At 39.6% G+C, this 26,520-nt stretch overlaps 1 protein-coding gene across 1 annotated transcript; it reads left to right on the plus strand.

Moving 5' to 3' along the window:
• The first annotated feature begins 407 nt into the window (after nucleotides 1-407).
• Nucleotides 408-26,418, plus strand: gmeb1 (glucocorticoid modulatory element binding protein 1). Its single transcript, XM_028819035.2, has 10 exons — nucleotides 408-790; nucleotides 11,094-11,238; nucleotides 13,282-13,340; nucleotides 14,380-14,501; nucleotides 16,448-16,551; nucleotides 17,048-17,199; nucleotides 17,787-17,903; nucleotides 21,791-21,928; nucleotides 22,310-22,432; nucleotides 24,983-26,418. The coding sequence occupies exons 2-10, from the start codon at nucleotides 11,111-11,113 to the stop codon at nucleotides 25,903-25,905; spliced, it is 1,866 nt and encodes a 621-aa protein (XP_028674868.1). The 5' UTR covers nucleotides 408-790; nucleotides 11,094-11,110; the 3' UTR covers nucleotides 25,906-26,418.
• Nucleotides 26,419-26,520: the final 102 nt, after the last annotated feature.

The following is a 26,520-nucleotide window of genomic DNA, read 5'->3' on the forward strand; positions in this document are numbered from 1 at the left end:
GAATAATGTTAGGTAACAGTAAAAGCCATTCTTTTAGCATTCTACCTTGCAATGTCCTGGCATGAAATCAAAACAAGCACCTTGGCAATGACAACACTAGAAAGGCTGCTGGGCATAAAGGTGTTCATTTTTTTTTCTCTTGTTAAGACTTGATAAACTGTCGGCGCCGCTGTAGCGACACCCACTGGCAAGGACATGGCAAAAGGTAGGATTTTCTCATTTCAGTTTTTAAACGATTGCTCTGGAAAAAAAAAAGCCGGCAGCCACAAGCCGATTGAACAATGACATCACTTAGAACACATCGCGTTTTCAAAATAGGCAGACGATGCGCCTAACTAGAGAAAATGTGTACGCATGTGTAACCTGCAGTGCCATTCCATCCACAGCCGTGTTCGCTACCAAAGTGGGCGCAAGTGGGAATTGTCTGTCTCTCCCTTCTTGTCTATGATCCTTAGCGCACCAGAGCGCTGGAATCTGGACAAAGGCGGCAGTCTGGAGGCGCACATGTGCCCGAGCTGGCGGAGTGCAGACGACACAGAGCTCCGCCGACGAGGTCGCCAGCACAGGCACTCGGCTGCGCGCTGCAGGAGGGGAGGTGGATCAGCAACAACAGTCGCCTCGCGAGCCCATCGAGCTGGAATTAAAACCGCTCACAGCAGTCGCAGCAGCGTCAGCTGTCACGGAGGAATCGGCCGCCTCGCTTCCCTCTTAGCGCTGCCGGCAGGAAGTGGCGGCGGCGAGAAGCGGTACGCGGGTTTACAGAAGCCCGGAATGAAGCCGCACTGACACGGTAAGTCTCTGACGCCCGTAATGGAAGTCAGGTGTGGGCGCGAGTCCTCGGGTAAGGGAAACGAACGCGCAGGGGCAGGTCTGGCACTCGAGGGGCAGACCCGTTGGGTCCCCGTTCACTGTGGCACCCTCGTCACACCACGCCGCGTTCTCTACTCCGCGTACGTGCCGCCGCACCGGGGCGACGTCAACTTGCGGGGGAGCTGCGGCGGCACGTGGCGCCCAAGTACCCGGGCTGCGCCGCTCGGCGTGGCGTAGTGTTGCGTTGCGTTGCGTGGCGTGGCGGCGTTTTGTGCGAACGACGCAGCGTGAATGTGCGTTGCGCCACTGCTTGGGAGCGGAGCCGACGGCCATTGTGTTGGAGGCGGTCGAGGCCTGAGCGGAAGGGTTGGCGCCCTGGCGAAATGCAGGCGAATGGTGTGAACACTGCGTCATGGCGGCCTGCTGGAAGCGACAGGCGGATTGTTTGTGCACCGAGATAATCGCACAGTGCTGTCCGTGTTCTGTACTTTGGAATATCGGTTTAGTGTAATGGCACCAGCCCATAGCTGCATTGACCCTTTAGCCTCAACTAATGGGCGCGTTTGGACTGGACTGGGATTTCCTTAAAAGGGCCTACACACCGAGAGCCTGGCTGTGCCAAGTATTTAGATACTGGTGGCGTTTTGAGTGATATTGCTTGGGCCCTTCAGTGTAATTATATATTTCAAAACAAGGGCTTAATTTTTTTATGAATCAATGAGCCGTAACACTTTTATTTATTATGAAAAGCAACTCAGAAGAGATTACTGGTGAATCGAACATTTAGCGTGTTTTGGAGAGTAGATGGTTGGAAATCATACTTGAATGGGGCCATTAAATGCCAATAACGCCCACCAGCGCCCTGGTAGATTTATACAGCTATATAGTTAAACATAGGTTAAGACAAAAACAGGCATTCAACACGAGAGTAGCAGACATTCCATATTGAACTCCACAAAATTTCTCCCCGATGTATCAGTCTGTTGTTTGGACGTTTTCCAAACGATATCTTGTGAAAGAAGATTGAATCCCACTACTTACCCATGATGCTTTGTGTTGATCTTGTCTGTTGTAGCCGCATGAAAAATGCAAATTTGGTATCTTAAAATTCACGGATTGTAATGGATCCTTCAATTGGCTGGTTTTGCACTATAGGATTAATGTACATGATAATTGCTTAATGGGTACTGTTATTGTGTGTACATAGAGATGGGTATGTAATGTTCTGTGTTCACAGCCCATGGGTGCAACTGTCCCTTCTGGGACATCAGTAGTCATGACTTAGTTGGACAAAGGCAACGCATTTTGCTCAGAATAATAGCCAAGTTTTATTTTTCACTATAGAGTTAAAGTGTTCAAAAGCCATGCATTACAATAAATAATTGAATAAGTTAATCCATAAAAGAAAGTGCCCTCAGGTGCATTTTCTCCCTCTCATCAGCCATGTCAGGTCATTGGGAATCTTGAGTACACAGGGTCAGACACACAAAGATAAAGTGCCACCATGGCTGGTAACTCCTAATTCCCCTGTGGGTGCCTTGCCCTTCACTCAGATTCTGTTACACCTTGGTCCTCCTGTTTTCAGCAGACACTGGTGGCCCCTATCTATCACATCTAATACACTGCATAGCAGACTTGATCATGGCCACAAAATGGAACTTCCACACCACTCTCAGACGTACTGTCTTTAACTAGTCAGCTTATCTGATACTGTGCATACCATCCCGTAGTCCTCTCTGGCTCACACCGCAACCAACACCCTTTGGTGTCTACAGGAACGCGTGGAGCCGCCCCCCATCTTCTATACACTTTCTGTGCTGTCTACAGGATCTCCAGGAGTCCCCCTCATCACCCCGACCCCTCTTTAATGTTAGCGAGGGACAATCCACCGCTGGAGCCCCATTCCTCTCGCTCCCTCACATGGCCACTGACTCAAACTCCTGATTCTGGCAGTCTTGCCCTCTTCCTGACACTCCATGGGCTCTCATTTATACCCGTGGGTATCATAATTACCATCCACAGAGTGACATTGAGGATACTGGAACTAACCACATAGTCATGCATTTGTGATTATCCCCAATTTCCCCATTAAACTCCCAGGGACCGCATAAGTACTCATACCCGCAGAATCAGAGCTGTACACTGTTTTTATTTTAAAAAACTCCTACAACACTGATTGCCTATCGTGCTGTACCATTGATGGCTCTAAAAAACATTAAAATCATTCATAAATACATGTAATAAAACACCACAACAGTTTTGTCTCACCACAGGACGATATAAGCAAAATTATTTATCATAATATTTACAAAAGTTTGGATGATAACAGTGTATATCATGATATAGTCCTAAAAATGCCTAAAATGAAGTCCTTCTGACTTCATTTATAATTAAGTTATTATTGAAGTCTTTTTATTTAAATTGAGATGAAACAAGATTTATGTAAACTACAGTTAATCAAACCAGAATAAACTTACCAGGTAATAAACATTATTTTACAATGAAGCCTGTCTTTTAGCAGTGCAAAAATATCAGAAAGTCCATAATAACCCACCTTGCGCGTAGTGTTTGCATACAAATTTGAAATACAAATTACACTGCCAGCATCAAAGTGTGCTAAGCGTCTGAAAGCAGCAAAGCTGTCAAAGTATATGAGGTACACAGCCAGCACCAGTTTGACTTGAGGGAAGGAGAACACACAAGATGGTATACTGTGAATAGAACAAGCTGTGTGCACTGAGCAATGCATGTAAACAGCTTTGCACCGCAAAGCACACATCAAATTGATGCTGGCTGTGTGGTTTGTATGCCAAGGTGTTTGCAAACTTTACAGTGCACTGGCAGCCTACCCGACAATGTATGCAGTGACAATGCAGTTGGCTTTCTTTTGCTTGCGTACGCCTCAGCTGTAAAATTGTGTACATGCAAGGGCATGAATGTGATTTAATATATGCACCAGCATTTCAAGATGGCTTTAATAAAAAATTTTTTTTTCTTAAAGTCCTCTCATTCATGACCATGTACCAAATTCTATCTGCCCTTTCATTTTTACCAGAGTGTCTGCTGTTCATTCTTTGCCTTCTTTTCCCACCTCCACAGTTCTATGGCCACCTGCAGTGTTGTATCAGAAGGTAATGGAACGTCCACCTTCACCCACCCCACTACAACATGTGCTTCACTTGTGACAAGTAACAAAGGCAACTTCCTGATGTGCTGAACTTCAGTCAAAATGATGATATAAAAATGACTCCTGTTTGACAAGTTTCTAGCTATGTACTGTTCACCACTAGTATGCAATATTCTTTTTTTATTAAGATAACAACAAAAAAGTTAAGCAGTTTAGTCAAATACCTTTGTAATATGGTAATTCCACATTGTGTTCCAAAAAATTGCATTAAACTGAACACTTGACCTTTCCTCCTACAGTTCAGAGAGCTATTTGACAAGAGAAAACAGTCTACACACATGGTCTATATTAAGAGAGTAGAAGAGATTTGTCACAAATCTGGTGTGCATATTTTAAATAACATTAAGAAAGTCTTGCAATTATATAAGAAGAAACTTCTCTGTTAACCTAAGGGAGTGTTAGGATTCACCCAGTTAAGCAAAATTAATCTTTGTACTAACGGAAGTGATTTTATTTCAAGGGTAATTTGAAAGGTAGACCATTTTGCGCTAAAATATTTATATAAGTGTGGGTCATTTATAAAGCATATTATCCTGAAAGGCAGGTGCTTGATGGAACGGTTTACAATTTGGATCTTGTCCTGGATACATTTTAGACAATTTTAAACAAGATTTATGTGAGCAATGTTCAGTTTTTGGCTAAATAATGGTATGTTCTGCACAGAATAAAGAAGAATATTCTATGGATCACTGAATTTCATTCCTTACACCTGAAATTCTAATTAACAGATATTTTGATCGAGAATATATGTATTTATGATTAAATATATTAAAAATAACATCTGAATCCTCTAGTGTACACAACTTAAATACAATGAATCAATTGCATTGCAGAATATTTTTAAATTATACCAGCAAACAAGCCCAGTTCTTTTGTCAGATCATATTTAGTCAATTCTTGTATTGTGGTCACTAAGTACAGTTACAGAATGCTTACACATATTTGTAACTGTAAAAATACATGCTTTTACATTTGATAGACAAGGATTTCATTAAATATACGGTAAAAAAACAGACATCAATGATTAAAAATCACAGTACGACAAATCATATTTTATTGATTATTATTGCAGCTTTTGAATGCCTACACAAAATTATGTTATAGCTTAGCATTTGTTATATGGTAGATTCTAATATAGTAGTTTCATAATGTCTGCCAGTTTTACACCCTTGTTGTATAAACAATGAAAATTCTGCCTATATACTCAGTAGAAAAATGCTGCAAGCCAATACATTTCTCATATAAAATCAACAGTCACTTTATTAGTTACACCAGTCAAGCAGTATTCAGGATTCCCCTTTGGCTTCAGAACAGCCTAAAGTCTTTGAGGCATAGATTCAATATGGTGCTGAAAGCCTTCTTCAAAGATTTTGGGTTATGATGACTTGATAGTATCATGCACATCTTGTATATTTTTCAGCGACACATTCATGCTTCATACCTCCCATTCAGCATCATCCCAATGGTGCTCTGATGGTGTGAGATCGGAAGACCATACACACCACCGAGCAAGCTTGAGATGATGTGTGCCTTGTGATATTACACATTATTCTGCTGGACAAAGGACAGACTGCAGCCATTAGGGAATGAAATAGTCACCAACAATGCTGTAGTATTAAAATGATGCTTAGATAGTTTTAAGAAACTTAATGTGTGCAAATAAAACATTTGCTGTACCATTACACTACCATCATCGACCTGTACCACGATAGAATCAATGGATTCATGCTGTTTACTTCTAAATGTTCACTCTATTATATGAACTTGGCAGCATATAATCACAATTCATCAGACCAGGCAACATTTTTCCAATCTTCAGTTGTTCAGGTTTCTTGATCGCATGTCCACTATAGCATCACCTTCCTGTTGGGTTGTAGCAGTGGAATCAGGTGTGGTCCTCTGATGCAGTAATCATGTCCAATATATTGGGTATTTGGAGATCACTATTGTGTAGAGCTGTTATTGAAGTATTTGCAGCCTTTCTGTTAGCCTGGACAAGTCTAGTCATTCTACCCTGACCTCATGCCAGATTTTTAGAATATGGCTGCTTTTAAAATTTTTAAAAATAGTCAATGCCTACTACACAATTTTATTAAAATACCAGCAACAAGGGTTTTGTTTTTGATACATTTGAATTTACCAATTGCGTAATTGTAGCTTCTCAATTACCAATGATGTGCAAGCAGGTTAGCTGTTTTCTGTGAGCAGTCTATGAGCACAATTTCAAAGTCTATTCTTAAGATGGAATCAAACGTAGCCAAAACTGGAGAATATGCTGGTGCTGTAGAACAACTTGTTAAAAATAAATGCTGTTGGGCTTGGGTGTGGGAAAAGGTGGGTAAAGGACAATAAGTGCCATATATTGAAGAAAACCTGGTGCTTGTTTGTGCACTGTGTGTTCTAAGAACCTACAGTATGGCACAAAAAGGAAAAAGGTAATGTTACTATATCACACAGATCAAATACATAAGGCAGCCATTCATGCTCTCCAATTTACACCATAATTGCTAGGAGCAACAGCTACCACAACCACTGCTGCCTCTAGCCCAGATCAGTTGTGCAACCAAAAAATACGCATTGCCAGATTTATTGCTGAATGTGGCTTATCATTTACAATAACTCAACCAGTCACTGACTTGAGTGAAAAGCTGTAAAAAGTGCCAAATGTCCTTTCTCCTGCAGAAATGGCAGCATACTCATGTTCATCTGCTCAGGGAAGAGACAATTGTTTGAAAAGGAGTAACCTAGATTAGCTTCAGGATTTTTTTTTATAATCCAAAAAGAAAGGAAATAATACAACGTGCACTTTATTTGTTAAGGGGCATAATGTTACTTTATTTTTCAGTTATTTTCATTACTTGATTATTCTTCATCTGCCAGCTATCTCAGTTGCAGTTCCTTTAGTCGTTTATGTTATTGCACTCTCATTTCATTATTTTCATTGCTGTGAAGAATAAAGGAAGTTATTCATTATTTACAAAGGTATTTATCATGACAGTGTTGAAGTTTGCCTTTTCATTTCAGTTATTGCACTAGTTAAATATTCATTTGTCATAGCAAAAGGAAACACTTGAAATATGCTCACTGGATGTGTTCATTGAAGCTTAAGACCAAAGGAAGCACTTGAAACATTTGCTCATTGTTCTGTGTTTTATATAAATAATACAGTTTTGCGCAAATTCATCTTCATTGTTTATGTTATTGTAGTTTTTGTAATAACCCCTGGCACCAGGTTACAGGTTTGAAAATGTTTCTTTCTATAACTTCTGAAAATCATAAGGAGCAGACCTTCCTGAGCTGCTGCAATTACCATATCTGGCACAAAATAATCATACCAACGTCTGAGCAGCTCTGACTAAGCATTTGGTCCATTTTAATGTTTGGTGAAAAATAAATAAATAAGCCTCTTGACCATGTCTGTATGCTGTTCATATTGAGGTTTGGAGGAGCAAGCTGTTTATATTAATGAGAAGGTGGAACTCATAAACCATTTCTTTACTTTTGCTAACCTAAATACTATGGTCTAAGCTTTGAGGCTGCTGTATTAACTACTGAACCATAAAGGCAAGAGCAGTTTATATCTGGGGTGGTTGGAATCCAATGTTACAGCACCAGTTATCACCACAGCAGTTGCTGTAGCGCTCTTCTTGAAGAAGAAAGTTTTAGGGGAAAGGATGACCAGGTGAGCAGTTAATGCAGGGTATGCAGTAAATGTAAGAAGTCACCCAGAAGCAAAAGAAAAAGAAACACTACAATAATAAAAGTCTTTGAAGCTATTAAACAAATCATTAGAAGTGAGTTATATTGTTGCTTATATGATTAAATATCTCTTTTATAGTGCCATCATTGTTAGTAAACACAGAATATAAAGCTCTGGAGTTGGGAGTTGAGAGTATAATAGAATATGAATAGTAGTAGATAGATAGATAGATACTTAATTAATCCCAAGGGGAAATTCACACACTCCAGCAGCAGCATACGGATACAAAAAACAATATTAAATTAAAGAGTAATAAAAATGCAGGTAAAAACAGACAATAACTTTGAGTAATGTTAACGTTTACCCCTAGGGTAGAACTGAATAGTCGCATAGTTTGGGGGAGGAACAATCTCCTCAGTCTGTCAGTGGAGGAGGACAGTGACAACAGTCTGTCGCTGAAGCTGCTCCTCTGTCTGGAGATGACACTGTCAGTAGTAGTAGTCCCAATATTAGATCGATTTATGAAAAGTCTGCTTACAGTAAAGGGTGACATTTAAGCAAGAGCAAGATACTGTAGCAGTTTTGAAAGTTAAAGAAGGTAATAAAAATCAGGAGTTTTAAGATTTCTTCATAGAGAACATTTTTTAGTAAAGGAATTAAGAATCATGAGGCAGACATCTATAGCAAGAAACTTTCTCAAACCACTTAAGAATATTTTTTACATTGCAGCTGAAAGGAAAGTATGGATTCAATTAATACAGGGAAGTAAGAGACATATGAAATTAGATATCACCATGCAAAAGAAAAAGAAAATATATGAGGGAGAAGAAGGAAAAAAACAAGATGGTAGCTTGTAGAAAATAGAGAAGGACTAGTGTTGATGAGTGAATCAGCGAATGTAAGAACAGCCTGAAATTATTTTCTATTTCTGGCAAGGAACCTGACAAAAGTAAAATGAAGAAATAAAAAATGAAATTTTGAAATCAACAGTTACTGGTTAGATTAGTGCTATACGGGGAACCAATTTAAGTCAAAACTTGTTTTTTTGTGGATGTCATAACCATTTGATTGAATGTTCTGTCCAGAATAATTGTGCTGTGTGTATGAACATAAATATAACACAAATCAGAGCACATGCTAGTGTGTGTGTGTGCATGTTCACTTAAAATAATATTTGTAGATTTATTAAGGTTCGATACATTTAGGTGTGTTATATTGTGTGCCTCCTCATTGCCCTGTAATGTGATACATGGGTGCAGATAATGAATGGGTAGGTTGGTTCCTTTATTATTGTGCTTTATGCTTCTAGCCATCACCAAGCAGGATATCAGAGGTGGGTCCCAGGATCTCTTTTGTTGACAAGGTTCTTCATGGCCAGTGTTTTCACTATAGCCAGGCACCACATGGAAACAGACTATTTCTGTTTTGCTTGCAAAGCTTTCCGGAACTAAATTTGAATTTATGTGGCTCAGTGACTTTCTGCTGAGTTTGTGAATCTTGTGCTAACCTGGGAATATTTTCAAAGACGTCATGGTGACATTATGGTTACTGACTGTTTTTAGACTGTGTTGTCACACAGATGATAAGGCTGTAATTGAGGCATTGTTGTTGTGATTACCATTTTATATAGATGATTTTGTTGTATGAAGTGATTTTATCATGTGCAAAACTCACTTTATTCTGTAAAAAGGAGTTACAAGCCTACTGGAATACAAATAAAATTGAACCAATTATTACAGTTTAGGCAGCATTTAGTGTCATCTAGAAACTTCAATTTATAATGAATACATATATGTAGATAAGCATGAAGAAGGGGGTTGTGCATCACATAAAACTGTGACAACAAAGAAAAAAAACAGAACTGAGTATAAAAATTGACAATCATTGGCACCAATTTATATATATATATATATATATATATATATATATAATATTCTGTGTGCCAATTATTGACAATATCTGAAAAAACTCCAGTAGTTTTTGATTAAACTATAATAGAAGTAGATGCTGTTTTCCCCTTAGGCTAATTCAGGATTTGGTTTGCGAAGTGGGTCGCGGTGAATTGGTGCGGATTGATTAAGCAATGGTCACTGCTCTGATAATCCCCTCCGCACAGGCAATTGTCAACGACTCTCCAAGAGGCAAACTCTAAACCTCAAAAATCCCCTTAACCCACCTGCAGTGATGATTGGCCGTGATTCTCCCAGGGAACCACCCACCGTACTGACAATTGTCCAGACATTCAAAAAGAAATGGGTGTCTAAGACCCTAAAAAGGGAAAGATTGGGTTGAGAGAAAGAAAAAAATGTTTAACAGACCCTGGGGTTTTTAATCAAGGATGCCTGGATAGAGGCACAAGACCTATGAAATGTAGCACTAAGTAAGTCTTGCGCATACAAGCCACTTCATCCTAACGCCTTACTTGTCTCAATGATTGTACTGTGAGCTGCAGAATGCACTGATGTTTTTTTTTTCTAACCAAAAAAGCAAAATGGTTACTGTAAGTAGAAGTATTGGATTTTGATATTATAAAAATAAATCAGATGCTCATTTTAGTCTAGAGACATTATTAGGTCTGCCTAGTTTTCATTCTGAGTGCATCAGGTCACATTATCTGCTTATTAAAATTAGATAGATACTTTATTAATCCCAAGGGGAAATTCACCTACTCCAGCAGCAGCAGCGTACTGATAAAAAACCATAAATTAAAGAGTGATAAAAATGCAGGTATAACAGACAATAATTTTGTATAAGGTTAACGTTTACACCCCCCCCCCCCCGGTGGAATTGAAGAGTCGCATAGTGTGGGGGAGAAACGATCTCCTTAGTCTGTCAGTGGAGCAGGACAGTGACAGCAGTCTGTCGCTGAAGCTGCTCCTCTGTCTGGAGATGATACTGTTTAGTGGATGCAGTGGATTCTCCATGATTGACAGGAGTCTGCTGAGCGCCCGTTGCTCTGCCACAGATGTCAAACTGTCCAGCTCCATGCCTACAATAGAGCCTGCCTTCCTCACCAGTTTGTCCAGGCGTGAGGCGTCCCTCTTCTTTATGCTGCCTCCCAGCACACCACCGCATAGAAGAGGGCGCTCGCCACAACCGTCTGATAGAACATCTGCAGCATCTTATTGCAGATGTTGAAGGACGCCAGCCTCCTGAGGAAGTATAGTCGGCTCTGTCCTTTCTTGCACAGAGCATCAGTATTGGCAGTCCAGTCCAATTTAGATTAGTTAAATTAGTTGTGTTTATGACACTGTGGCAATATTGGCCTGATGTAATTTACAAAGTTCACATTTTCTCTGTTTTGATTATTGTGGTTCTTTCCTTTTACTTTGCTTAATAGTAGCCTTGTTAAATCATGTTTAAAAAAATGCTGTTTGTGTTGGTCTTCTTTTTCAGGTTAGTCACAGACAACCATGTCTACTACAGAGGTTACCATGTCCATGAGCGACGTGGTGCTGTTGAAGACAGATGGAGACGATCCTGGGAATGCAGAGAGCAGCAGGACTCAAGTTATCCTCCAGTTACAGCCAATGCCCCAAGGGTCAGTCAGTTTTCTGTGTTTTCCTGCACCAATACTCAGTGTTGTTGTGTCAGTTAATCCTATATGCTTCAATTTCTGCACAAATAAAATGTCATATTCTGGCCTTTAGAAGTAAAGATAGCAGAACATCTTGCAAGGTATAAAGGGTGTTGTTGTGTAGAGTGCAAAGAGTGAAGTGTGACCATTTATTGAAAGTTGACATTAAATTGATATTACCAAGAAACTTAAAAATAAACTGCGAAGCCCATGTCACTTCTGGAGGTATTGCATATTACACCCTAGCTGAGAACTTTCACTTTTACAAGGAGATCCAGCAAGGCTCCAATGGAGGAGAACGTTTGGAGGAGCTCATCATGTCTTTATATCCCATGTGGGAAGAAGAGAATTGCTTTGTTTGTAGTACTGTGATCATATTGCCTGAGTTAAGGAATTTCAAATTTAACGTTTAATATTTTTTAAATTGCTCCAGTGTGTGATTGTGCCCTGCAGTGTGGTGTTAGTGGCTTCTTGAGTTAGAGGTCTAAGTTCCCATTCACTATAGCAGAGTATCAGTTTACTGCTTCTAAAAAGAAAATGTGCTTTAGAAGTCTGATCTGCTCTTCCGACATTAAAACAGACCTTTTTTTTTTTCTTAGGTTTTTCACATGTGAGTTCATTCATTGTTACTTTTGCTTTAAAAGTTAAAATATCTCTGTCCCTTTCATCTGTGAAATGCTGAGGGCCCCTTTGCTCAGTCACTCCTGTTTCCGTCTTTTGTTATTGGTAGTTTTTGTTCAAAAAGTAGCAAAGGTGATAATCTGTTGCCTCCAGAATTTTTCATCATTGAAACTGCAGTCACAGATCATTGTCATCTCTGAGCGCAACCAGAGCAGATTAACATCAAATATTCAAGGAGGAAGAGGAGGAGGTTGGGAGCATCCAACTAATACAGCGTGTTGCCGCACCCACCATACAACATACCACCTCAAAATCCCAAATTAGGACCCTAGCGCAACCATGCAATGGGTGACACCTCAGCATGACTCTAGTTCAAATGGAATGGAACAGTGTGAGGTTTTTTTTTTTTTCCCAATGGCTGGAGTGCCAATCCTGCCACCAACTTCCAAGTTCTCCCTGTAAGTTGGGAGGACCTGCTTGCAAAGCTGGACTCAGGTTAACGTCATATACTGGACGGACCAATTGCAGGAATCACTACTGGCATTTACAGAGTTCAAACTGGCGAAGTGTTAAAAAAAACTGTGCACAGTAATATTGGTTAGTGCCTAAAATTAATATTTAAGGCTACAATGATGGTCCTTCTGGTGTCCCATTAAACAAACCAAGCTAAATTATATATTTTGCTGTAGAAAACAGAAAGAGCACATTCATCTTCTAGCAGTTAACACACATCATCTGATTCGGAACACCAAGAAGGAGACCTTGCTGCTCTGTGCTGACATGTGGTGCTGCTAATAAATGTATTGGAATGGACCGTTAGTATTTTTGCCGAAGATGCAAATGTCACATATCCTTAACAAACGTTATTCCATCTGCATCAAGTGCGGCTCCAATAGCATAGTCATAAATTAACAGGATGTCTCTAGTCAGTATGATGCAATAGTAGTGCTGTAGTGTTATAGCATTTCTTACAGCTATAAGCACATAATCACAAGACTGTCATTGTGACTATAATTATGTTGGAAAGAAAAATCATTTTGTTATTAAAAAAAGGAAACAGCAAGCCTGCAATGGTTTTACATGTGTTGTCTCAACAATTTCAGTGACAGTATTCAATCTCTTGTCTAGGGTTAAGTGAAATAATACACCCTGGGCACAGTGACATTCATGGTATAGGTTGGTTTTAGACTGCATAGTGATCTGTTTCAATAGCCAAGCTGAACGGTTGCAGCAGGTACATAAGTATTTAAACAGAAAAAGTATTGGATATGATGCTTCATCTTATCTTTTGAATAATCGGCTGTGACAGACTGGTAGTTTAATTTTTATTTATAATTAGAACTCATAAGGCTTCTTTTAATTTTGTTTTTCTTTCTTATATTTTAGGATATCCGAAGACTCATCTGAGACTGATGCAGCTGTGGTGTCTGTAGAAACACATACAGGTAGCCTAAATGCTGTATTAACATTGAGATCCTTAGGTGAAAGATGTGTTTTTTCACATGTAAAAATTTTCAGAATTTGTTGTGTAAAATGCTACTATTCTTGTAAATGCTACCTCTGTGATATGCTAAATCCAACACTATATATATCACAATGTCCCACATTCCCTCACAACTAGCATTTCATGATTGTTAATGTATGGTTCACTCAAAGAATTAAGATTTGTTTTTCTTAAATTGGTCAGGTCATTCTCCTAGCGTACTTGCTTCTATATGTGTGACTTCACATTTGTGCCAGTGATATTGTTTGAGGATGCTTTGTTTTGAAGTTAACTAGATTGCTAATAAAGTGTTTTAGTCATATCAAATAGTTGTTAAAATGTCCTGTCAGGATTAAATGCTTATATTTGGGCAGTAATTCCCTTCCTTATTTCAGTAAAAAAACAGAGAAAACAGGAAAAGCACCTACATCTCTTGGCAATTACACACATTTTGATTCATGACACAGAGAAAGAGACCTTGCATCAGTGCAGTATTTATGATTTTAGAAGCATCCACTTAAGTTCTCAACAGGTTATCCTTTATCCAGTTTGTGGAAATTAAATTTTATTGTGTCTTGAAGCACAATCAATACAGTTTCTCTCTTGGCTGACAGAATGTGGTTTGTCTGAGCAAATAATGTTATATTTGTGCTTACCTATTATAATCATATAACATAAAATTCTCAAATCCATTTCTAGCATCGAGGGTGAAGTAGGAACAGCTCTGGGTGGAGTGCCAATCCATCACAGCTATATTTATATAGGTTGAATGTAAATACTTCAATAAACATTTTAAATCAATTAAAATATTAACATACTTTGCACTTTCTACTTCTGGAGCTACCTTGGATGTTTGTTTGTTTTCCTGGTACTAGATATCAGTCACTCAAAATAAAAAACTGAATCCTGTATGTTGCAGTGCCTTGTATATGCAGTTTACAGTGGTATTTCTATAGTTATTCTCCATTAATAAAGATGTATTCTCCATTCTTGTTTTCCAGATGATAATTCTGCATGTGGGGAGGAAGTAGAGCTTGGCTACCCTATCACCTGTGGCGATATAAAAGCAGTGCTCATCTGGAAGAAGTTTGTGTGCCCAGGGATAAATGTCAAATGTGTGAAGGTACACTCACTTCATAGCTTGTATTAAAGGGAACAAATAAAATGCCATTGATCTTGAAAGTTAAACAGATGTTTACTCCAGAGAATATTTTCTGGTTTGATTGTGGATCTTCTGTGGGTGTCTGGTTGCTAAAACCCACTAAACAGAAGGCTTTTATATTGCAACAAATTGCATAATTAGAGAGTAATTTCCACCTAGTAGACTTTATGAACCATGTACATCTTACACTTTTGCAGTCTGTAGTTATCTGTTAAAAAGGTTGAATGTGCATCCCACTGGGTAGGAGTTGCCTATTGATATCTTATCCAGCATCAGAACATCCACCCCTTTAAAATGATCCTTATCCTGAAGTTCCAGAACTAACTTTGCGACTACCCTCTCTTCCTTTATTGTAACCCCTATATATCATTTATTTGATCCTACCCACTTGGGTGTGGCAGAGACCCTTGTATCATTCAAGGGATGCTGTTATTTATGTTGAACAAACCTCAGTGGGGTTGCACAGATAGCAGGTTCTCTTAGGAGAAGCTGTATCTTGGTTTCTGTTACTAGTGAAAAGGCTAGCCTGTTTTCATTTGGAAGTGTCCAAGAGGACCAGAGGTGTCCTCAGACGTAGTTGTGGCCTGAGGATTAAAAGGGCCTCAGGGTCAGGAGGGCAAAGAGCGTGGAGTTGGGATGATGGAAGGAATGAAGGCAAAGAGTTTTCTATGGGTAAGTGTTGCAGGCAGTCAATCGCTTAGTAAGACAATCCTATTGTTGTTTATAGGCATGTCCCCGAGAGGCACTAGGATGATTATTTCTTATTATTTTTGCATTGTAAGGTTCATTCTGTCACTACCTAATCCTGTGCCTCATAGTTTTCAAATAATTTTTTTGTTCTCATATCTGGGCATCCTTGTAGTTACTGTGAGTTCAGGGACACTATAATGTACAGAGTATATTATTTGTGAGGATTTAAACGCAGAGTTAGTGTAGAAGGTGAATGGTAACCAGTCCTTTACACGAATGGATTGCATTTTAAATAGCATATTACTTTTTTTATTTATGCATAGTGAACAAGTGAAATACTGGAAATAATGCTAAACTCTTTGATTTTACTGGATATATTATTTCATTATTATAAAATTATATTATCTTGTTTAACAAAACTGATAGTATGTTTAGGGGCTACTGACATAGAAAGACCTCATAATAGCAGGATATATCTAAGATGACAATTATAAAGAAAACATTGCTTCACATCAGTGCAAAAGTTAATAAAATTCATCTGTGTGCACTGTTATGAAAACTCGGGTCGCAAATACTTGAAGGTTGAGAAACACTGCTGTAGCATGCACAATTTCTTGTTACTTTTTGGGATTGTAAGTAGTGAGTGTGTGGTGGCTGTCCCGAAAATGCTTGGTTCTTCCAATTCCACTTAAAATTAAATCAATTAATCAACACAGAGTGAATTTACAAGGCAAGCTGTTGACTGGAAAGTCAATTAAATCATTAAGTCTCAAAAAAATCACATACAGTACCTCAGTGACCAGGTAGCATAGCCATCAGCAGTTGGGCAGATCTATCGTACATTTGGGTTTGGTGCTGAATGCTAAAAAGCTCCCATATCTACAATATCTGAATAAAATGAGTACAATTATATCAGTCGGAGAGAAAATACAGTAGTACAGATTATTTTTCAAATATTTTGAGAAAACCTGCATCACCAAATTTATATTTATGCTATACATGCCAACCATGTCTGCAATCCTACAAATGCAGATATTCTAAATAAAGCAGAATACCTCAACTAGTATGTTTGTAAAATGGACTCTAGTTGATGGTACACGTTTGTGAAGAAGGTGTCATCAGTCAGTAGATTTTTAGATTATAAATCTCAGATGTATTATATTCTTCTTTCCAGTTTCTCAGGTTTAAGAATACACTGCAAATTTACTCTCTTCTAGTATCATGAACAGCTCATCAGCCCCAAGCAATTCGTTCATCTGGCTGGCAAGGCGACCCTGAAGGACTGGAAAAGAGCCATTCGCTTAGAAGGAGTCATGCTACGGTATGAAAAATGTCACCAGTGGGAGTATTGTGTTGTTGTCCAGACACTTTTATACACATGATGGTGCCAGGAATTAATAAAATCTGCAAAGCAGTGTAAAGAAGAATGATTAGTATTGATTAATACCACTCTACCAAGAGGCAGTACTATAGAGACAAAGCCCAAACAACTTACAGAAGAGTGAGACTAAATCTTTAATCAAAATTGTAAAGTAAACTTAATAAGGAGAAAAAAGTCCAGACACTTTCAAATGGACAGTAAGGGTCATTGCAGGAGGAAGCCAGTTAAACAAAACTTCATGTTCCTAAGAAACAAGTCTGAGCCAATAACGGGGGTGTTTCTAGTGCTAAATGTCATATTGTAAACATGTTGTTGGTCTTCACTAGGGTCTGTAGTCCAATAACAGAAATTGTCATTGCTAAATATCTGGGTTACATGCCTGTAAAAAGCAGTGTTGAGGAATAAATAAAATCATCTCCTTTTCTCTTGATGCCAGGAAAATGATGGATTCGGGACAAATTGATTTCTACCAACATAATCAAGTCTGCACCAACACGTGTAGGAGTACTAAATTTGACCTTTTGATTAATAACACCAGATTTCCTGGACAGCAGAGTAGTATGGTACAGACGCCTACTTCGCCTCAAGGTGAGGGTGTGCATGTTTATCTTGTTCTTAGTGTATCGCCAGGACATTATGGTATGTGTATTGGGGAATATAAAGAGCAGCAGCTGATTAAAATGATTTCATCACGGCATGATGTATGGTGTTGTTTTATGTTATGTCAGTATTTGTTCTGTCCCATTGCTAAATAGAAAATAGTAGCAGCACATGGGAGCAAAGAACTTTTGAAAATGCACTTCAGTGTAAGTTTATTTATCAAGTACATTATGCAAAGATTCTCCTGGCTTATATGCAGAGAATGTGTTTTTCACAACCATCATGCCTTCACAATGTAAACTGTGAAACTGAATACCTGCCTTGGCTGAAAAAAAGCTGCTGCATGGTTTATTTGTTTTAGTTTATGTCCTCCACGATTTCCAATCTCTTAAGCATGAGACATGAGACTATTAAATATAATACTAATGGAGACAGAACACATACAATGTGAACCCTTCAAGGGCTTTGTTTATTAGTGTTTGTTTTGCTCAGATGATTTAAGTGCCAAACTGCAGTTTTGTTCTTCCGTGGCACTTACACGAGTCAATGGTGCAGTAAGTTTGTTTTGTGTACAGGAAATGGATCCCAACTGACTGTCTCGGAGGTGAACCAGGATGAGAGTGTGGAGTGGAGCCAGGGCATTGCTGTCAGCAGTGATGCCGAAGGAAAGAAGGACACGGAAGAGATTTCTGGTAGGCTTTACTGCATTTTCTAAAATTGTGTAGTTAAAATATTTATGTAAGCGAAGGTCTGTGATACAGTTTGCATATTTGTAGCTAGAGATCCACAAAGGGAGAAAGGCAGTCGCTTATCTTAAAATAGTTTTTTTATTCCTAAGCTTTCAACAACCTACCAGGTGTCATCATCACAGGAAAATGATTAAAGGCAATATATAGCTGGTGGTGTAAGTGGGGGTGGATTAATAAGGTGGGGTTCTGAAGGTGTTGGTCATAAAGTCTTTTTTTATTGTTTGGATGTTCTTCTTATTAAGCCTGCATATATGCAGATATTCTAAATAAGGCAGATTACCTCAACTAGTATGTTTGTAAAATGGACTCTAGTTGATGGTACACGTTTGTGAAGAAGGTGTCATCAGTCAGTAGATTTTTAGATTATAAATCTCAGATGTATTATATTCTTCTTTCCAGTTTCTCAGGTTTAAGAATACACTTCAAATTTACTCTCTTCTAGTATCATAAACAGCTCATCAGCCCCAAGCAATTCGTTTATCTGGCTCTCTAATGAAAACACCATTAATAGACACTTGGACTTGAACCCAGCATGTGTAGGCTTAAAAAGAAGTACATCCAAATAATATAAACTATATTATGTAAGCTGATTTCTGTCCATCAAACAGGAGACATCTCTTAACTAACCTGTGAATGTATGGGAATTTTCTCGAGGAGCTGGAGAAAACTGCCGGAGACATAGTGACTAGGTCATTTCAACTCAGTATGTTAAATCCACACACTTATTTTCTCCAATCTAAAAAGCCAGTGTTCGCTTCTCCACATAGCAGACATTTTTGTGTACATGCACTTCACTACTTATACTACAGCACGGTTTACATTCTACCACGTGTCTCCCATTTTGCAGTCTTGCCTAGTGCAAGGTAATCCAAAATCACACCAAGCTGATTTTTAAATATTTAATAGCCTAACACTGGCTAAAATTAATTTTCAGGTTTTAAGGAAATGTGTGTATATATATATATATATATATATATATATATATATATATATAATATATACTGTATAATATATACTGTATAATATATATGTATATTAGTGAAGAAGAAAGAGCAGCTATGTGCAAATTCTGAAAATAAGGAAAGTAATAATCAGCCTGGACCAAGTGGAATTGAAAACCTCGGAGGTCCAATCGGGGTCAGAAAGAAAAGACTTCATAAAGACATTGGCGCAATACACATGCATAGCAAGTTACAGATTATGAAAGCAGTAAAATTCGAAAGTATCAAAAAAAAAGTAAAGATCACATTAGCACAAACAAATGGAAATTATTACTCAGTGAAATAACGGAACAGCAAAAAGAGATTGAATATGTGGACATAAGTGATACAGTGCATCCGGAAAGTATTCACAGCGCATCACTTTTTCCACATTTTGTTATGTTACAGCCTTATTCCAAAATGGATTAAATTCATTTTTTTCCTCAGAATTCTACACACAACACCCCATAATGACAACGTGAAAAAGTTTACTTGAGGTTTTTGCAAATTTATTAAAAATAAAAAAATTGAGAAATCACATGTACATAAGTGTTCACAGCCTTTGCTCAATACTTTGTCGATGCACCTTTGGCAGCAATTACAGCCTCAAGTCCTTTTGAATATGATGCCACAAGCTTGGCACACCTATCCTTGGCCAGTTTCGCCCATTCCTCTTTGCAGCACCTCTCAAGCTCCATCAGGTTGGATGGGAAGCGTCGGTGCACAGCCATTTTAAGATCTCTCCAGAGATGTTCAATCAGATTCAAGTCTGGGCTCTGGCTGGGCCACTCAAGGACATTCACAGAGTTGTCCTGAAGCCACTCCTTTGATATCTTGGCTGTGTGCTTAGGGTCGTTGTCCTGCTGAAAGATGAAGCGTCGCCCTAGTCTGAGGTCAAGAGCGCTCTGGAGCAGGTTTTCATCCAGGATGTCTCTGTACATTGCTGCAGTCATCTTTCCCTTTATACTGACTAGTCTCCCAGTCCCTGCCGCTGAAAAACATCCCCACAGCATGATGCTGCCACCATCATACTTCACTGTAGGGATGGTATTGGCCTGGTGATGAGCGGTGCCTGGTTTCCTCCAAATGAGACGCCTGGCGTTCACACCAAAGAGTTCAATCTTTGTCTCATCAGACCAGAGAATTTTCTTTCTCATGGTCTGAGAGTCCTTCAGGTGCCTTTTGGTAAACTCCAGGCGGGCTGCCATGTGCCTTTTACTAAGGAGTAGTTTCCGTCTGGCCACGCCACCATACAGGCCTGATTGGTGGATTGCTGCAGATATGGTTGTCCTTCTGGAAGGTTCTCCTCTCTCCACAGAGGACCTCTGACAGAGTGACCATCGAGTTCTTGGTCACCTCCCTGACTAAGGCCCCTTCTCCCCCGATCGCTCAGTTTAGATGGCCGGCCAGCTCTAGGAAGAGTCCTGGTGGTTTTGAACTTCTTCCACTTACGGATGATGGAGGCCACTGTGCTCATTGGGACCTTCAAAGCAGCAGAAATTTTTCTGTAACCTTCCCCAGATTTGTGCCTTGAGACAATCCTGTCTCGGAGGTCTACAGACAATTCCTTTGACTTCATGCTTGGTTTGTGCTCTGACATGAACTGTCAACTGTGGGACCTTATATAGACAGGTGTGTGCCTTTCCAAATCATGTCCAGTCAACTGAATTTACCACAGGTGGACTCCAATGAAGCTGCAGAAACATCTCAAGGATGATCAGGGGAAACAGGATGCACCTGAGCTCAATTTTGAGGTTCATGGCAAAGACTGTGAATACTTATGTACATGTACTTTCTCAATGTTTTTATTTTTATATATTTCCAAAAATCTCAAGTAAACTTTTTTCACGTTGTCACTATGGGGTGTTGTGTGTAGAATTCTGAGGAAAAAAATGAATTTAATCCATTTTGGAATAAGGCTGTAACATAATAAAATGTGGAAAAAGTGATGCGCTGTGAATACTTTCCGGATGCACTGTATGTCAGAAGTATGTAGATATTGTAAGGCTTTAAACTTTAAGTTGGAGACTTGTAGATCGTCTAATTCATGTTGCCATCAGGGAAAAGTAGTGTTTCTTCTCATCGAAGAGGCATATCCGCGAGAATTAAAAGATTTGTTGTTTGGTGAAAGTGAAATCCACAAACACTACAGGCAAAAAATAAGAGTCTACAATAATCTTTTCGCGTTTGCATCATTCAGTGCTCAAAACGTAGATTTACGCAATAATTCACCATACGCTATGAGAATCTGAGGTCCCGCAGCAATTAAAGCTACGACAAGGTTAATTTCGAAGAAACCACAATTTGGTCAGGTGTATATTTATAATCACAGAGAAGTGATGCAACATAGAATCGAAAGAGTACGCAACAATTCCCATGCATACAACAGTCGCATTAAATTGTATATCCGGATAGCCAAACCTGGGAGTGGGCTAGCGAAGCCCCCTAAAAATATATAAATACTTGAACCTGACAATAACTTTGAGATTGCTAATACTGTCAGGGATTAAAAAATGTAAATATTGTTATCAACAGGGTTTGCTTGTGTGTTTGTTTTTTTTGTCCAATCCATTTAACTGATTTGTTCAGGTAGCCTGGGTTTTCAAAATACTTTGATGTTGTGCTCCATTTTATCGACACTGCAGAACTGTCAAGAATGGGGTTCATCCAAAATGGCAGCAAGATGTGAAAATTTTATTTAACAGGATTTAGCAAAGCATGCCTTGAGTATTTAATGTGCTGAGTAGACTTTGGAGACATTGTGGTTGTTACTGGATGAATACAGTATAAATAAGTAGACACAAAATTTTCAGAACATAACCTTCAATACCCTTCCCTTCACTCTCACAGAGGAGACTCTCAACTTTTGGAAGGGCATTGCTGATGTGGGCCTAATGGGAGAAGTTGTGTCCAACATCCGCAATGAGCTGCTTGCACTTCTCCGAGGTGTTCAGCAACGTAGTGGACTGTCTACCCTCCAGGAGGCAGGTATGGCGACTATTCTTCATTCAGCCTTTGGATATTTTTGTATGTAGTTATGATGGATGATCGGTGAGAAACAGTTTCCTGTGATAAAATGGCTTCCCATAAGTCCGCATCTTTTGAAGTAAATTGCGAACAACCTTGCCTTCTAATGGGCAGCGACAGTTTTAGTTCACAGAATTCCCACATGTTCATGCTTCAGTGGTCCTTAGTCCCTCTTACCTTGTTCACACCACTGCCAGAATAGGGTCCAGCAATTTGTAACAAATTTCTGGGCTTGATGGGTTCCAAAAATGTTACGAAAACTTTGTATGAATTGGTGAGTCACAATGCAAAAGCGAGGCGAAACAGTTTGGATTAAAGTCTGATGCTAATTGTGCTTTACAGATGCAGCTTTCCTGAATAATCTTGCCCAGATGTTTGGGCTGCTTGAAACGGTGAAGAGAGTGCTATACAATCGGAAGAGCCAAACGGATGAAAGTCAGGAGCAGATCCACAGCACACTAACAGGCAGGTGCAGTCGGGGTGGCAAAGGGTTGGCTTTTCCCTGGGACAGCACAGGTTTCTGTGTCCTTGTCCTATCTCTTGTAAAAGCCATAGATTGTAGCAGTATATTTCTCGCTTTGGTGTCATTTCAATAACTTCCATATTGGGTTGGATTTACTCTGACATGGTGGTGGTAGTGTCTACATTTTGCTACAGTATCTATTCCCACCACTCAAAAACACATTGCATTGTTTTGTAAAACTACTGCTCCAGTCTTCTAGTGACAGCTAATGAGGAAGAAGTTGAGGACGTGCAATCAAGTGACTAGAACTGAACAGACATCATTTTAATAAACATTTAATCCTGCATGTGCTGAGGAGTGAATGTAATCCTCCTTGTTTAGGGTCATAGGAGCCAATGGTTAGTGCAGCAGCACTGATTGTAAGGCAAGAAGGAAATGTGGTGAACAGCAGGCCTGTCCCTTGCAGGGCTCAATCGTACAGCCAATCAGAAAAGAGAGTGTTGCACGTAATCAAGTGTCAAATCTGTAAATAAAGTATCTGTTTTCTGTTATTTTGCTATGGAACTTTTGAACAAAATCAGTGGCGGGAGTAAGCTTCTATAATATGTAGCTCATATCTCAGTGGCCCCAACCTGCAGTTTCTCAGTCCAAAGTGTTTCATTTTGTAATTATTCTAAACATTCATTTTAATTAAATGGAAAAATCCGGGCCACAGATAGTTAGGTAGACTCAGTTTGGTTTTGTCTGTCTGATTTAAGAACATTTATAATTCTTCATTTAGCAGATGAAGCATTGAGCAGTTGCTGGCTGTGACCAAGGGGTCACTTGTGAAGTCTGAATTGGTAACCTTTTGAAATAAACCGTCCACTATACTTGCCAGTGCAAGATGTCTAAAATAACTAGTGGCCTTTAGCAGAAAATTCCAATCTCGCTTGCATGCCTTAATTTCAACATAATTTTTCATGTTACCTCCACACATTTTCCTATTTCTCTCATCCCAGATCGTACCTACAATAATGTCTTGAACTACACTACTAGCCTATTCTGATGGGCAGCTAGGAGTGTCATTTAGCTCTCTGTTTTTTACTTATTGTCCCCATTTATTGTGATTCGTTGATGCTTATTCTTCCCGACTTTTCAGATTTTAACCTGGGCATCACTTCACCCACGTGACGTGCCGTTAAAATAAGATCACCCTCCCGCCGTCTTGTCATAAAAGCCAACTAATGGAGACTGGTGTCTAGAATACCATCTGGCTGTGAAAACCAGACCAGTTGGCAGCTGTCTAAAATCTTCTCCACTTGTAGATGATCTTCTAGACCAGTGTTTCCCAAACTCTGTCCTGGGGACCCCCTGTGACTTACAGGTTTTTGTTCCCACCAGCTTCTGTTTTTAATTGGACTCCTGGGCTAATTAAGTGATGTGTTATTTCCCAAGTTCTGTGTTTTGGGAACAATATAGAAATTAGAAAACTAAATTTGGTAAAAAAACAAAAAACAAAATATATTAAAATGTACCAAACAGTTATATAGGAATAATGTATTTTTTTTCTTTTTAACAATATTTTCATCTTGACTTTCATTCTATTTTTCAAGGTGTTCTAATTAATCCATTAACAACTAATCAGTGGATCTAACGCTAAAGTTGCAGCCGCTGAATATTCAGCGTTGTTTGCCTGCGTGTCTGCTCTGCTCGTTTTAATTGTCATTAATAAGATACAGAGAAGGGGAAAATATAATGAAATCGACAAAAGAGAGTTAAGCATTTAAATCTATAGCAAAAGCAGAATTACTTCTAAATGTAAAAATCAGGCTGCTGTGCTTTTCTGAATGTAAAATAAAAGAAAAATAATAGCAGCTAATTAAATGAGATCAGGTGTTGTCACTGATTAGACCGAGTTTGGGGAGCACTGTTCTAGACAGTGGTGTGGTTGATTTCCAGTTGTTTGCAGATCTTTTCTAATCCCTTCTCAGACTTGTGGGCATCTATAACCGTCTTTCTGAAGGCCCCAGAAATGTTTTTTGCTCTCAATGTGGTGATAAAACACACTTCAACAAGAAAGAGCAAACCAAACTAAATATAAACCTATCTGAGGTTTTAATAAGACAGGGTCCTCTCTAATGATGTTCTGATTCTAACTTGGTGTTTGAGGTAGTAACAAATGGAAAGGTTGACTTACTTTTTCCACCTGCAAAATTTGCCTTTATGTTTATTACAGGATGTAAACGTGGCCTGATGTTTCTTATTTTGTATCACCTTTATCTATAGATATTGTTTACATGAAGGTCAAATCGTGGTATGTCTCCATATGAACACACAAAAACCATTTCATGGGGTGTACATGCTTTTTCAAACAGGTATTAAGTCATAGGGATGGTCGTGTTTGCATGTGAGAGTTTGAGAAACAGTCAGCGGGGTTCCTCTTGATGCAGACACCACTTACTTATGAAATTCTCATCAAGTTAGTTTAAGACGGTTTACAGGAGTTGTTGGCCAAGAGGCCACAGACCATACTTGCTGCTGTGCTCATTCTTTGCTTGGATGTTTTCCAGACTTGGAGAATCAACTGGAGGAACAAAAGAAGCAGGCCACCGAGTGGCGTATTCGCTCCCAACCCGTTCAGAATGTGGTACTAATGTCTCTGGCTACGGCCAAGCCAACTTCAAAGAGGCCACGCCTGCAGAGACCAGCATCTGCCACACTACTAACTCCGAGCACTTCGCTGCAGTCGTCGCAGGTGCAGCAGTCCACCCAGTTCACTGTTCTCTCTCCAATCACCATCTCCTCCATGGGTCAGCCTTTCAGCGTTGGGGGTGTTCCAGTAGCCACACTGGCGCACCAGTCAAGCCCCGTCACACTGCACACCTTACCCTCTGGTTCACAATTCTTCACCCGCTACACAGCAGCTACAATGGTTCCCACAAGCCATGGCAAAGCAGTGTCACAGGAAACCATCACTCTGCACCCTTCTTCAAGCCTCACACTTCTCAGCACTGCAGCCATTCAGGATCCCAGCCACCTTGGGGCAGTCGTTAATCCAGTGGAACTGGTGGAGGTGGACCCAGGGCTGGCATCTGTGGTTCAAGCAGCTGAAGAAGATGGCTTAGATGATGAGGGGAGGGTGGAAGATGACGTTGAGGGGACGGTCTTGGTGCATGATGAAGGACACATCATTGCAGAGACTGAAGAGGAAACGGAGACCCAAACACAGACTGTGATCGAGATTGACCCAGCACCAGACACGAGCGAACAGCCCCAGGACACCTGCATAATGGGAATCGAGCTGGCCGATGGGACAGACGAAACCGATCGGATGGTCGTACAGGAGGAAGAAGTGGAAATGTCAACTGCCAGCGTCCAGATTGAACACTCAGAGCAGCTGCACGACGTGGAAATTGTAGTTATTGAAGACGATAATGGGGAAGAACATGAGGCCAAGTGCGCGAGCGATCAAGGACACGACTATGAGCAGTAGAGAGCGGGAAACAATCTATGATAAATGGATCTGTACAGTTGTGTATAAAATGGACAAGATTACTGAACAATTTCAATGTAAAGTGGACCATCAGATTTGACACGTGTGTAGAATTTTTTTTTTTTTTTTTTACACCTGGCTGATGGACGTCCTTTATTGTAAATATAATGAAAGTCTGGGGAGGATAACACCCTGGAATTTGCAGGAGTGCAGCATGAACTTGAAGCAGTTGCCACGATTTGTTTCATCTTTGACCCTTTTTTGTTTTTAGGACAGTAGATAGCTGAGAACACCAGGCTAGCGGTTCCAAGTAGGGTGTAACTCATGCAGGTAAGGTTGGACGTTGCTTGATCGTATTTGACATGTAGGTGCCTGTGCTCCTTAACTTGTGCCACCCTTTGTGGTCAATTTACTACATCAATTGAAAACCAGTGTATAAAGGATTATGTATGCATTTGATAAATCACGACACATTAAAGAGTGCTGTACTGAAAGCAGTGGGACCTTTCAAAAGTAGTCAAATGTTTCTTGACATTTATAGATTTTGGTTAGATGGGGTACCTTTTTTTTTTTTTGCACTGTTATAATTTGATCTCATATTTCATCTAAACGCCA

This window comes from Erpetoichthys calabaricus, chromosome 14 (assembly GCF_900747795.2).
Source record: "Erpetoichthys calabaricus chromosome 14, fErpCal1.3, whole genome shotgun sequence".
Lineage (NCBI taxonomy): Eukaryota > Metazoa > Chordata > Cladistia > Polypteriformes > Polypteridae > Erpetoichthys > Erpetoichthys calabaricus.

Coding starts and splice junctions, on each gene's coding strand:
- gmeb1 (XM_028819035.2), top strand. CDS start 11,111: ATGTCTACTACAGAGGTTACCATGTCCATGAGCGACGTGGTGCTGTTG. Junction 13,341..14,379: donor GTCTGTAGAAACACATACAG/GTAGCCTAAATG, acceptor CTTGTTTTCCAG/ATGATAATTCTGCATGTGGG. Junction 21,929..22,309: donor GTCTACCCTCCAGGAGGCAG/GTATGGCGACTA, acceptor TGTGCTTTACAG/ATGCAGCTTTCCTGAATAAT.